Source organism: Galendromus occidentalis, unplaced genomic scaffold (genome assembly GCF_000255335.2).
Source record: "Galendromus occidentalis unplaced genomic scaffold, Mocc_1.1 scf7180000077191, whole genome shotgun sequence".
In the NCBI taxonomy this organism is placed as follows: Eukaryota; Metazoa; Arthropoda; class Arachnida; order Mesostigmata; family Phytoseiidae; genus Galendromus; species Galendromus occidentalis.
This window is the reverse complement of record NW_003805179.1, coordinates 411,078-424,120: the sequence shown is the minus strand read 5'-3', so window position 1 is coordinate 424,120 and position 13,043 is coordinate 411,078. Positions and strand designations below refer to the sequence as shown.

Here is a 13,043-nt window from a genome sequence, read left to right as displayed (position 1 = left end):
AGGAAACTAGGGCTTTGTTGCTTTCCCTCGACGAGATCGAGGTTTACGATGCCTGCAGTCGACCTTGTAGGAAGGGTGATTCCGGATTTTCTTTATCGTTCCAGGGACTGTCGACTCCCACAACCCCCTGTCCCATCCCCTTCGTTAGAGCGACAAGAATCTCGTTCGGTGACTGCTGGCAGGGTGTAGACTTTCGGCGCCGACAAGTCTTCGACTCAGCTCTGGAAGGCTGGTGTCAGCTAGGTCGACGCTCGGAGGCCAATCGCTAGCATGATAGATGGACCACTCCGCGGGGCAAGGCGCCGATCTTCGCCGAGTCCGGCAAGAGTCGATCGGTTCGGTTTCAGCCTTCAGTGAACACCGAAGAACTCGCTGCCCGGCCCTTGTTTTCGTCTTGTACATTAATGGTCTTGAACGAGTAAACTGACAGAAAGATCGACAGACTCTGACATACTCAGACTCTCCGGCAACACGGGTTTTTTGGGAAATTTCTCCATTGTCGTCTATGATCGGTTCACACATACGGTGTCTAGCATACGGCTTGTTGTCGGGTGGAAAATATCAAATGGAGGAAGGAGAAGCCCCCAGTCAACTGGGCGATTCCCGTTGTCAAATTGTGTGCCTTCCTAGATCTAGCCTATATCTCTGGGAGCTGCGCTGACTTTCGGGATCATCCGAATGGGAAAATCTGCGCGAAGACCATGTCCTGCTCAGGTCTGTAGAGCGAAGCCGTGAATGGGTCATTCATGAAAGCCGTATCCGATTCGTTGTGTAAACATGGTGAACAGTCGAGTGCGCAGATCGTTTAGAGAGACCATTATCTCCTTACCGAGGAGCATAACATGTGTCAGCTAGAAGCATTAGGGCAAGTAGAATCTGGGGCCGTTTTGTTTAAGGTGACAACCTAACTGCCATCATTAGGCTCAGTCCATCGCTCAACGGTCGAGTTCAAACGGACCCAGGTTGTGCTCTGCGACAGTGTCAAAGAGATGCTCGTCAAGGTGCTTCTCGAGTTGAGCTACACCCGGTGTATCCCCTGAGTGGTTGACCCTGTTCAGATCACAGAGAGAGGAAACCATTCTCAACCTTTCTGAGTCGGGAGGACCATTTTGAAAGATTTTCCTGAGAGATCCCCTACTGATAAAGCGGGACCGTCCGTGATCGAAGAACTTACCAACAAATCTTGGAATTGAGCTCAGAGCTTCGGCTGTCTACGGCAGTGAGTCAGCGCGACGGACACCTCCGGATCACGAAAGAGTTTCGTTTCGAGCGAGAGCCGGTAACTACACCATACAGTGCCACTCGAGTAACCGCCCGCCCATCTGATGAAGTGCCACGGACATGTATAGAAAATTATCGACAGCCACGCCGCCGCAATCGAATTCCAACCAATGCGAGCCGTTCATGCCAGCGCTCTCGCAGCAAGCGCTGGAGTATCCCACCATGACGCCCGGTGTCAGCTTCGTCATGAAGTCAATGAAGTCTCTCTCCTATGTACGCTACGATCCAATTCTTAACAGAAACCAAATTTTCCGCTATTCCTTCCATTCGCAAACACGAACAAGACCTACTCGGTCTTGAAATTGCGAAAAGACCTCCTTCTTAAAAACACCCTCCACCCCTCCTTTCCCCAACCTCTGTCACAATCCGCCATCGTCCCGTGAGAGCCCAAAATAAGGAGCGTGGCCCGAGGCCGCGTTCGCCAGGTCTGGTGACAAGGAAACGCGGTAGAAAATATATGGAGTATAATTATTTCTATGTAGAACTTTAAAAATAAATACTTTCCTAATTTTGGACTTTAGGGAAGGTTTGAGTTGGGCGTTGGTCGATCGGATGCAGACTATCATGAGGAAGGCATCGGTCGATGTAGGTTAGTCGAGCGCGATATGAGACATCCCAAGGGAACGTTCTCCATATGAGCGGGGTTGCGCCGAGGTGCCCCATGTCTACGCGAAGGTGCAACAAGTCGAAGGCTATGTACTTCTGCATGGGATTGCATCTCGCATCACCGGCGGAGAAAGGATCGGAGATCGTGAATCAGGTTAGGGAGCACAGCGCTGCCGAAAACTTCGCTGGTCCGGGAAACGCACTCTGAAGACCTCGTCCAGGATTATATTCGATTCTGCGGGCCACTCGGCCAGGCGAGAACGATATGGCTTGATAGTCCAGCGCAAAATATGCTCGGATATCCAAGTGGGAATATTTCCCGACTGGTGTCATTGATCACGACCCGTCAGATGATACATCCGACACGATTCGCTTCGTGCACTTCATGCGCTTGTTTACAATGGAGGAATCTTCCGGATTGGAGTTGGCAGAAGCCAGAGATCATCTCCGGAAGCATGATCTGAAAATCGTTAGAAGGAAGATTCCAGTCGGTGTGTTTTCCTCTGCTCTGATGGCTACATCAGCGCTGCTTGGATGAGACGGAAGCATACATGTATTCGCTATGTATCCTTGAAACCGCAAGCGAATACGACGACCCTTCATCGCTTTCCATCACCTGTCCGCTTCTACAGTGGATCTCTTGTCAGGGAAGCGTGGGCCGTTCCCGATGCGGGCCATCTAGCGTCAAGAGTAGCAGCGACAACGTGAGCGGGGAAATCGGAATCGCGACGAACCGATTCGTGCATCATAGTGACAGCTTGCTTTCAAGAGAGCACCGAGAACACGGGATGCGTCTTAAGAGCATCATCCCACGTCACGGGGCACAAGAAAGCATCGGCAAGGGCAGAGGTGAGAAGACAGTGGTCATCGCAAGAAGACGCTTTCCAACAGCAGAGAACCGACAGAAAAAATCGGAATGCCGAAGACGGTGGCTGGCATTCTGTGCGCTCTTCATAGGCTGTGTCCGAATCCGGAAACCGTTCCCGTATGATTTTGAAAGCATCATTTCTCTTCTCCGGATCCCGATCGGAGAAAGAAAAACCTGCGGAGGATCGAGGGGACTGAAAAGTTGACTGAAGAAGATCGCCGGTACTGTGTATTAAGGAAGGGTACCGACTTATCTTTTGAGACACAACATCGTTGGAAGGAGCGGCGCTCATCTCTACCGTGAGAACTGGTGAGACTCCTCTCCGCAGCTGGCAAGAGATTGAGGACACAGTACATCATCCCCCAGTGATTGTGAGACGATTTCATCGAGGCGTGACGGAGCGTACGGCCTGGAAAATGTGGCCGTGTAGGGTCATACTCTCGCTTGTGCTGTTTTCGCCTGCGATCGCGCTCGAAATTCAGTTTCCCGGAGACGACTCTGCATCGACCGCCAACACAACTCCAAGGTCGTTCTCGAGTACGACACCGATCCCTGCCGAAGTTGTTACGATCGCCCTCAATGCGACCGATACGGATTCGCATATAGAGGCAGTGCACCAGTTTCTGACAACGCCTGCCAGTGTCGAAGAAGATCCAAAGAATTCATCATCTGATCTCGGGGGTCGATCCATTCTGCCGCGGAGGTACTCTGGATGCCGGGCCCCAACGCGGGAGACCGGTAGTTGCGGTCCTGTTCGTCAGTGCCCGGGAATCTACCGGATCCGGGACGCATCGTACCTTCGGAGTTTCCTCTGTGGCTACGAGAACCAGCTCCCTCTGGTTTGCTGTCCCTATCGATGGACATCAGAGTATTTCTACTCTGGTCAGAGGGCAACGACGACCCGCGCCCCGCGTTACAACAACAACAACGACAATGGGTACGGATCCTACCAGAATCCTTACCAGTACGGCCAGCAGGACAACTACAACCGATACTACCCTCAGCCCTCTTCCCGGTACCCTCAGTATCCTGAGTATGCAAGACCCGTGAACAATTTATATTTCAGCCCGACGAGTCAACGACCGTCTCGAACTACAACGACAGTGACCCCGCGAGCAACTACGCGAACCCCAGCGACCAGGAAACCATCGAATCAAGAGGTTTCCTCCACGAGACCTCGCAAACCATCATTTCTCCCGGAGAAATGCGGTCTCGGAGCTGGTCTGAGACGTATCGTTGGGGGAACCGAAGCCCGTGTCGGGGATTATCCGTGGATGGCAGCGATTTACTACAATCAGCAGAACTCTTGGCTACAAGCATGTGGGGGAGCTCTAGTCTCGAACTTGCACGTTGTCACGGCTGCTCATTGTGTGGTGGCCGGAAGTCGAAGCCAAAATCTACCCACTCGCTATTTCCTGGTCCGTCTGGGTGACCACGATCTAGTTTCTGAGGACGACTCGTCCGCTAGCGAAGATTTCAAAGTCGCGAAGATCAGCAGGCACAGCCAATTCAACTCCGAGACTTACAAGAACGATATCGCTCTGATGCAACTCGAAACCCCGGTGACTTTCAACGAGTTCATCGGCCCTCTGTGTCTTCCTTACGACGGAGTTTACGGGAACCTCGACAATGAGATCGCGATCGTCTCAGGATGGGGCTACACGAAGTACGAGGGGAAGGGAAGCAACGTGTTGAAACAAGCGGCTATACGGATCTGGCCGGAGAATGAATGCAGGGAAGCTTACAAGAAAGAGGTGAGGTTCAGGAAGTTTCCGATCAATATGAGAATATTTAATTGGAGTTATTGGGCGTTGGCAGAAACGTAATGGAATCCGCCCAATAGGGAGCGGGAGGGAAGAATTTTGAATGCCGCCTCAAATCTCCCTCGACATTTCTTTTACACGGCTTTCCCGAGTCTTTAAACGAATCTGGTCGTGGAGCATCGAAAGACGAGCCCGGACCTGATAAGCTCATATTACCACTCCGCCGCCGCTGATTTTCGATTCTCGAACATTGATCTACCGCTACAGTTTTCATTAGTTCGAGCTTGGACCTCAGACCTAAGAAGTTCAGCTGGAAGTCGGGAGCTCACGTCGAATGCAATGAGACCATGCGAATTTACTCAATCTCTGGGCGTGCGTCAATCCTCAATCTATAATTGCTAACACCTGGAGTCCTTCAAAATTCTCAAACGTTCCCTTCGCAGGTCGACATAACTCCGGAATATCTGTGCGCGGGTGACGGGAAGCAAGACTCTTGTCAAGGAGACTCCGGGGGTCCTCTTTTCTACAACGAGGGAACGAAATTTTATCTCATCGGAGTTGTGTCCTTCGGGAAGAAATGCGCGACTCCTGGCTACCCTGGCGCATATACACGGGTCACCAAGTACCTGGACTGGTTGAACGATCACTTCTGATCGATCGAACTGTTATTTACCTATATAATCATGTGAATGATCGAATACACGAATGGGACGCACATGTGATAAAGAATTCCAATTCATAATCATGATCGAGATTTCCTGGCCACCACGGTATGCGATGAATGGATAATAGATGAGATATTATCTCAGTTCCGATTCTATCTGGAGTCCGGGTTTCTGCTGGCGATCGATTTGAGTGACGTCATCAATCTCGAAGTCGAGTATCAACTGATGAATATATCAACTGGTAGGAGTTGGCCATGCTCGAGCGCTACTCGCTGTCCTTGGTCTCCGAGTTGGAGGAGCCCTCACCCCAGGATTGCTATTGTCAGGATTGTGATTGTCAGGATTGCGATCCATCAGAGCGCAGCGTTAACAGGTTTCGCAGGTCTCCCGAGGACGGGAGAAGCTCTGGATTTCTAGACTACCCTCCCCGACGGGGGACGGATACTCCGACGCGACTGAGACTGATGACGCGTTGTGCGATCGCGGGTTCATTCCACTAAATTGGACGGAGGTACATGATATCAGCACGAGCGCACTCGATCCCGACATGAGCAAGAGCTTTTGGTTCCGCGAGCATTACTCGGACAGCGATCAGCCAGACACTGTGTTGTGGGAGAGGATCACGGACGGATCCGTAGTGTTCAAGATACCGGGCTTGATCATGCTTAGAACCTGGTGATTCCGATCGACCTCCCTCATAGAGTCTCCCTCATAAAATTCAAGGGGAACCCCTCTCGGAAAAAGCTCGTGAACGCTGGATGAACATTGTTCGGCAAGGCTGAGTTCACGAGTAGAGAATGCGCGAGGCACTTCAGGAAGAGCTCCGTAAGAGAGAGAGTATTCCCCAAACTCTCCGTTCCAGATGAGCAGCCTTGTACCGCGAAGCAGAGCTCAGCCAGGGTGATTGAAAATACACAGACTCGATCCGAATCGAGGAATCGACTCCGTGCGAGTTTTGCTTTCGACAGAGCTGCTAGTATTCCGAAGAACAATCCGAAATAGACGGTGCCGGCATTCTTGTTGCTTGTATTATCCTTCATCGAGGCGAATTCGTAGTACGCGGAAGCCGCAGCGCGAGCCTCAAGCCTCGGAATAGCATTTTCGTCTTCGAGTCATCCAGAGATCCTGCCCCAGACTGTCACCAGAGGGCGCTGCGCAGGCGAAACAATTTTGGCGCTTTTTCCTAGAGCAGCTGATCGCCGAACAAGTTGCTCGGGGACCCCAACGTGCTAGTGCTTCTTTGTTTTACTTTTATGGAATACGCTTAGTCCACCATGGAACGAAATGATTCCCGACCACGCAGAGCTTGCGTGGAAAAGCAAGAGCAAATCGCAAAGAAACAATTCGCTCGACAGGAACTCTCGAACATGAACGAGCTCTTTCTCCAGGAGAATTCCGACGCAACTGGTGAGGACCGCTCACAACACGGGCCACTACTTGGAGATTTTTCCTTGACAAGCTCTCGCATTGCTTGAGATTGGTTTTAATATTTTTCAGAAAGTGATAGTGGCGATGAAATCGCAGACGAGCGTAGAATGCAGGGCGCTCAATCGGTGGACGCATCGGCTGGGAAAGATATGTTCAATTTCCCATCACAGTCTCCTTCGGTGAAGCTCACACTCGTTCAGAAAGCCAATAAAGGCATTCGAACCCCCACCACTCGAACGACGAAAGCTCAAGCGGTGAGCAGTGAATGACTCCGATCGCCCCCAGCGAGAATCCGGATCTTGAGCCATACTAATGTAAAACTTTAATTCGCTTACAGACCACTCCGTCGTCGAGAAGCGCGAGGAAGCCTCACGATGTCAACACCCCGCACGCCGTCAGACGGAAAATCGCTAGCAGATTGGGGAAAATACGAGAAGAAAATCTCAAGAACCGAGAAGATTCAGACGAAAGTGAGAATGATGACGACGATTTCAGCGAGGGTGCTCTTCTAGACGAGGTACTTCCTCGAGAACGTTCCGGACTCCTGACGGAATTCAAGAGTCCAAGTTTCAGAGAATGATTATGAGTACCCAATTTTCGTCGGTTTACTGTTCCACATGACTCAACTAGTGAACTTTTCAGGAGGCTGACGACGCATCGGATTATTTCTCTCAGAACAGTCGGGGGGTGAAGAAAATGACCACGAATCACACGCTGTCCAAGCTCGGAGAAGCCATGCTAACTGAAGAACAAATCACTGCGTGTCTCGAAAATGACAAGGATCCGCATGCCAAGAACAGGAGGAAGCTCTTGGACAAGTTGATCAGAAGCTTCGATTTCTGGTTAGGCTTCCGCGACCTTCTGATTCCCGCACTGGTCGGTTGAAAAATACGAGAAAAAAATGTTGGTGTCAAGCTTACGGGATATCTGCTCTCCGCAGGGAATCTCTATGCATCGAAGGATCCAATCTGCTTCTCTACGGCCTCGGCTCCAAATATCACCTCCTGGAGAAACTGAGCGACTTCCTCTACGACCGGAATTTCATGACGATGACAGTGAACGGTTTCCTACCAACATGCTCGATTCAAGAAATCGTCACGAATATCCTCGCAGCGATTAGCGGTTCCCGGCCGAAGGGATTGATCGGATTACAAGCTCAGGTATCTCAGATCGGCCCAGCTTGACACAATTTCATCGGAGGAACTTTCTGTCCTATCTTTCAATCACCCGTGACAGTTGGGACTTATCGCGAACGTTGGAGTTTGCGCTAGTCGAGAAACCTAATTGGAATTCTTCATCCTCCGCAGTTGGATTTCATAAATTCACACTTCAGAAAAACTAATTCAGAACATCTGTTCGTGCTCGTAAACTGCATCGATGCCGCACCCCTCATTTCCGCGAAGAGCCTCCAAGCTCTAGAAACATTAGCAAGTGCTCCAATGCTCCACTTCATCGGAACTGTAAACCACATAAACGCACCGCTGCTGTGGGATCTCAACCGCGCGAGAGCGATGAGGTGAAAGTCTAAACTGGCTGTTCTATCCCGGACAGCGAATGGTTCCAGTTTTCTCCCCGGAAGCAACAAGAAGAATAACTGTGATACTCCGTCGGCTTCCAGATGGGTTTGGATTGACGCCACTACGTACGAGCCGTACAGTGTTGAGCTCTCATCAGACGCTTTGCGGAGCTCGGCGGCAAATACTCTTTCGTCGCTCGAACACGTTTTCGCTTCCCTGACTATCAACGCAAAGAGAGTGAGTCCATAATCGAGAAGCCGGTCGTTCGTTCCCGATATGATATGGGGACTTCAATCTGAGCCCTATCGCTGACCAGCATTCATAGATTTCATTTCCTTCCAGATATTCCTCCTGATAGCGAACTACACAATGGAAAACAACTCCACGTCGAATTTCCGCGGCATGCCATTCCAAACGTGTTACCATCAATGTCGTGAAGCTTTCCTCGTCAATTCAGATCTCACTTTGAGGGCTCAACTGACAGAGTTCGTCGATCACGATATGATTCGACTCAAGAAAGGGCATGACGGGGTGGATTATTTAGTAATCCCTATAGAGAAGGAAACTTTGGAAATGTTCGTTCAACAACAGCCGGACGATGTCTGAGCTGACATTTTTAATTTCCAAATATACATGGTTCCTCAGAAGGGATTCAGACGCAAACTTCCTCTTCAATTACCCCTCGCCTCGTGGGCCACGAGGGACGTCCATGTCTAAGTCCTGTTTCTCGCCCTCAAATTATTCGTAGCGCTCGCGACTCGCGGCATGCCTTGAACGCTTCCGAGCGGAATTCCAGCCAGGGAGGAGCCCCTACAGAGGAATGGAAGGCTCCTTGGTCCTTTCCGGGGGAAAGATCGGGGCCCCTGAGAGACCTCTTATACCCTGACAACTACTCGAGTCGAGTACCGTATTTTCTCTAATAGTGGGGCAAGTCCCTCTATTTTTCGAGCTTCCGAAACATGCCCCTACATTGGAGAGTGCCCGAATATTAGAGAGTGCCCCTCTATAATTTCAACATACCGAGATGGATTACCGTGTGCAGCGTGTCAATTCATTTCCCAACCAGTTCGTGGAGTTCTCAAGGAATCGGGAGCAATCATCAGCTCATTCTCCAATCAGGAGCAGTTCTCAAGAAATCATTTTCTATCCTCCTCAAAAAGGTGCCCCTCTAATAGAGAGTGCCTGTATATTAGAGAGTGCCCTTCTATATTTTCATCTTCCGAAAAGGTGCCCGTCTAATGGAGAGTGCCCGAGTAAAAGAGAGTGCCCCACTATTAGAGAGAATACGGTAACTCGACCGATGCTTCAGCGTTTAGCGTAGAATTTGTCTCATGCGGACGAAGGGAGCGACGGACGCTTCTACGTTCCGTCATGAGCTAATTCATCACACAAACACAGAGTTGCTATCGATACTATCATATGACGTAGATTTATTGATTCTGCCAGTCTGAGTGTTGGTTGTATCAGATGTTGTGATTCGTAGCGTCCACAGCGGAAATATCCAGTGCGAGAGGATGAGCATTGCGACCGTGTTTTTTCTTCAAATATTCGCTTGATTACTGCTGTCGTGTGTTCTCTCTTGTTATTCGTTCGAATATCAGTCAACGTTCAATCGGTTCAACTGAGGAATGGGAAAATGGCGACTGGAGGTGTTTGGTGCGACTTGGGGATCCGTCCTAGAAGATGCGAAGCTGAGATTCTTGATTGCGACAATGTTGCCGGTGGCAAAGGATCTCCCGTCCTGCAGACCACCAGAACGAACCTGGAGAGCCCCGCTGTCCCTCTCCCCTCTCCCGCGACGTCCTCGTCAACATAAGGTCACTAATGGAACGGATATTGAAAATTTCATTCCTCTTCGTCGACCCGATTCAATAGAACTAGGCCGACGAACGTTTGCCCCAATAACCGGACAACTCGTTCCACTGCGGTTGAGGTCGTTTGTCCCACCGGTTAGGAGCCGGTGCCGATCGCTTGCCCCACATATGGTTCAAGTTTTTCCATTGATCGGCTCTGTAAAATGAGGATATATATATCTGACCGTCTGCGTTCCGAGAATAGAGAGACCTAGTAGAGCATATAAAGAGGGGGAGGAACTGTCTCGTAATTTACCTTTTACCCCAATCATTGTACAAGCGGTTCCAATGGGCGGGAGCCGCGTCGGCTTTCTTCAAAATGATGTATTCCGCATCGACTGGAGCATCTGTCGAGATTGAGAGACCAATCTGTGATTTCACTTCCGAAAGCGATTGCGAGGTTCAATTATTCGATCCAGCTCGCATCGCGGACTCGATCTCTGGAGCCGAAGCATGAAATTCCTCCAATGTGCTATCCACTGGAGAGCTGTTCTAGGTTATCACTTATCACGCTCAGATGAGAAGGAATATCCTGACTGCGCTTTTCCCGCAGAACGATTCAGCGCGTCAGCATTCTCCTCTCAGCATAGAATCTTGGAGGTCACCCATTTCGCAACCGCGCCTCATCGAGACGGCCGGCCAGCAAAGCACACGGATCGAGGGAGCGTCCAGGTCGAATCGAAGGGCTCTGGCGGCTCACCGAAGTATTCCTGGGGTGCTGAAGCCACATTGGCACTCTCGGGGTCAGGTTTGGCCATTGTCGAAGCGATCAGCGCCATGAAGGCAGCTGACACGACACACGTTTTCATGAACATCTTGGGAATCGAGGTCCGTTTTTATCTAGATGCACCAGGGGAAATTCGATTATTAGAATAGCGCGAAAATCTCACAACGCCACTGAAGCATTAGATTCAAACCTCCAAACTGTACAATTTTGATCAAATGAGATTTAAGCACGCGAGCTGCGTCGGTCAGAGATTCCCCGAGTCGCTGAAGTTGAGGACACTTGCTCGGCTTATATCACGCCGAAATCAAGTCGCACGGAAAAATGACCGCAGCATCGATGCTCAACATATGGTCATGTTGAAACTGTGCCCTCCGCCATAGCGTTCATGGCGTCCTCGTTGCTCATGGTGAAATATGTAGAACGGTACAATAACTCACCCTATGTGGTCCTCTTCCCGAATGCGCCTGTGCTCTGTGGGTGCGCTCGGTTCATAGCTCCTTATATTGCGGGAGGTTGCCGCTCGCGAATCGTGGTGACCCAACCACGTCACAGCTCCTTGCGGATCCTCCCTCGAGGTTCGTAGATGAGACTCGAGGTTCTCACTGAACACTTCTAATCTGACCGTTGAGGCATGCCGGATTTATGTCGGGAACGAGCAGACTCCGACTTGAACTCACTCATCGTTGTCAGAGAATCTCTGAGGCGGCGTGCGTCGCAACGTTTTCGAAGAACTAAAGAGTTCGCATAACAAAGAGAGCTCCTCCGAACGCGACGCGTCGTTAACGAGTCATTGCGACTCACTAGCGATTCGTCGGAGAACAAGTGACATTTTTGACAAGAACTCGTTCCGTTTTTGTGCTCGAGGAAGACGAGTCTGCAAATCCCGAAAGAGCATCCAGAGGGAGTCGGGGGAAATCGATCCATCAGACATAGGAGAAAAGTCAGTCTAGCCCCTCGCTGGCAAGTCGCGCCGACTGCTGGTGAATCTTGAACGTCGAGATTTCTCCGGTAATGAGGTGACTAGAATCTGAGGCGGATGCCGAGAAACGTTCGCAGGCGAATCGCATCCGCTGGTCGCTCTTGCTCAATCAGGCCCCAGGTCCCATTGTCGGACCCGAAATTGAGGAAGCTCTGGGGTCAGCTTGAATATGAGCGCATCGGCTGCATTTCGCGCCCTCTCTCGTTCCAAGGAAGTTCAAATTGCGTCCCATTCAAGGGAGCTCCCTCCTCCCTGCGTCGAAATGAGGATATATGACCTGGAAGTCGTCCGAAACTAGCAGTCGAAACTTAGTGGTTTTGGCTTGGATTGTGCGCGGACCGCGCAGCGAATCCAAGCCGGTTCTGCAATCTGTGTACGAGGCTCAACTCCCCGGAATTTCGCCACGGCTTCGTCTTCACGGTTCTCCGCCACCCCTCAGCGTCTGGGCGGCGCTGCGCGTCGACTCCGCAGACGACCGCTCCGAGCATCGCTCATGTTCCTCTTAGCTCCGCGGTAAACATCGGTCAGAATGATTCGTAAGCCTCAACAGAGAAGGAAATAGAAGAAATATCCTGCACAGAGTCTCGCCATCCGTATCGTAGAAGTCAATTGGAGGGGGCGGGAATTCGGATTCGCGATTGCGTGCTCGTCCACGCTTCCGCGATTGCGGCCGCCGACACGGGTGCCCCTGCGCGTGAGCTTCCTCGTTCCGGAAAATCCGAGGTTCTACGCACGGCACCCAAAAACAAGGAATCCCGCTGCGGCGGAACGGAATGTCTTTTTTCGGTCCAGGCGTCGAGGAGCCTCAGCCGGAGCTTGGCGGAGACGCGGCAAAATCAGATTTCGGTGAGAGACGCAGCCTCCGGCGGCGGATCTGATCAATGGCGTCCCTGAAGGAACTAGGGAGTCGAGCGTGGAACGGATCTGAACGAGCTTCCTTTTGCCGCGTATACTGGAAAGCCGGGCACCAAATCCGCGCAGCTCAAGCAAAGCAGAATTTCAAAAATGATATGTATCTGCTTGGATTACTGGAAGACCTTCTCGGGACATCTACGAGATGCAAGTATCTGCTCATGGCATCTTACACTGGAGGGAAAAACTAATGGTGCCGTGGAAAATCTGTGGAAGGAACCCAAGTGAGACTCACTCTCTCGACTCCCAGATAGGGGCGTCCCTCTGAGATTGGAAAACTTTCGATTTCCACACCTCTGATTTCAAGCATCATCCTCACTTCTGATCCGGGAGCGGTCCAGAAGCTTCCACGAAGCTCTCATTCTTGTCTCAGAATGCTTTCCAAACCGCGGAGCATGTCCGGCCGTGATGCCTCGAGCAGATTTCTCCCGGTGGTCCCAGGTA

The 13,043-nt window shown here is 51.0% G+C and overlaps 3 protein-coding genes across 3 annotated transcripts; 2 read left to right on the top strand and 1 right to left on the bottom strand.

Moving 5' to 3' along the window:
- Positions 1-2,799: 2,799 nt before the first annotated feature.
- LOC100903362 (proclotting enzyme) lies at positions 2,800-5,257 on the top strand. Its single transcript, XM_018638883.1, has 2 exons — positions 2,800-4,509; positions 4,962-5,257. The coding sequence occupies exons 1-2, from the start codon at positions 3,172-3,174 to the stop codon at positions 5,169-5,171; spliced, it is 1,548 nt and encodes a 515-aa protein (XP_018494399.1). The 5' UTR covers positions 2,800-3,171; the 3' UTR covers positions 5,172-5,257.
- A 1,139-nt stretch (positions 5,258-6,396) lies between these two features.
- Orc2 (origin recognition complex subunit 2) lies at positions 6,397-8,734 on the top strand. The gene is made up of 8 exons (XM_003741702.1): positions 6,397-6,590; positions 6,681-6,865; positions 6,949-7,128; positions 7,254-7,453; positions 7,552-7,771; positions 7,919-8,127; positions 8,230-8,365; positions 8,471-8,734. Exons 1-8 carry the CDS (start codon positions 6,458-6,460, stop codon positions 8,732-8,734), a joined length of 1,527 nt encoding a protein of 508 aa, XP_003741750.1. The 5' UTR covers positions 6,397-6,457.
- A 793-nt stretch (positions 8,735-9,527) lies between these two features.
- Mip (Myoinhibiting peptide precursor) lies at positions 9,528-11,183 on the bottom strand. The gene is made up of 4 exons (XM_003741666.1): positions 11,146-11,183; positions 10,682-10,821; positions 10,238-10,328; positions 9,528-10,138 (listed from the first exon to the last, which is right to left on the bottom strand). The coding sequence occupies exons 2-4, from the start codon at positions 10,794-10,796 to the stop codon at positions 10,006-10,008; spliced, it is 339 nt and encodes a 112-aa protein (XP_003741714.1). The 5' UTR covers positions 10,797-10,821; positions 11,146-11,183; the 3' UTR covers positions 9,528-10,005.
- Positions 11,184-13,043: the final 1,860 nt, after the last annotated feature.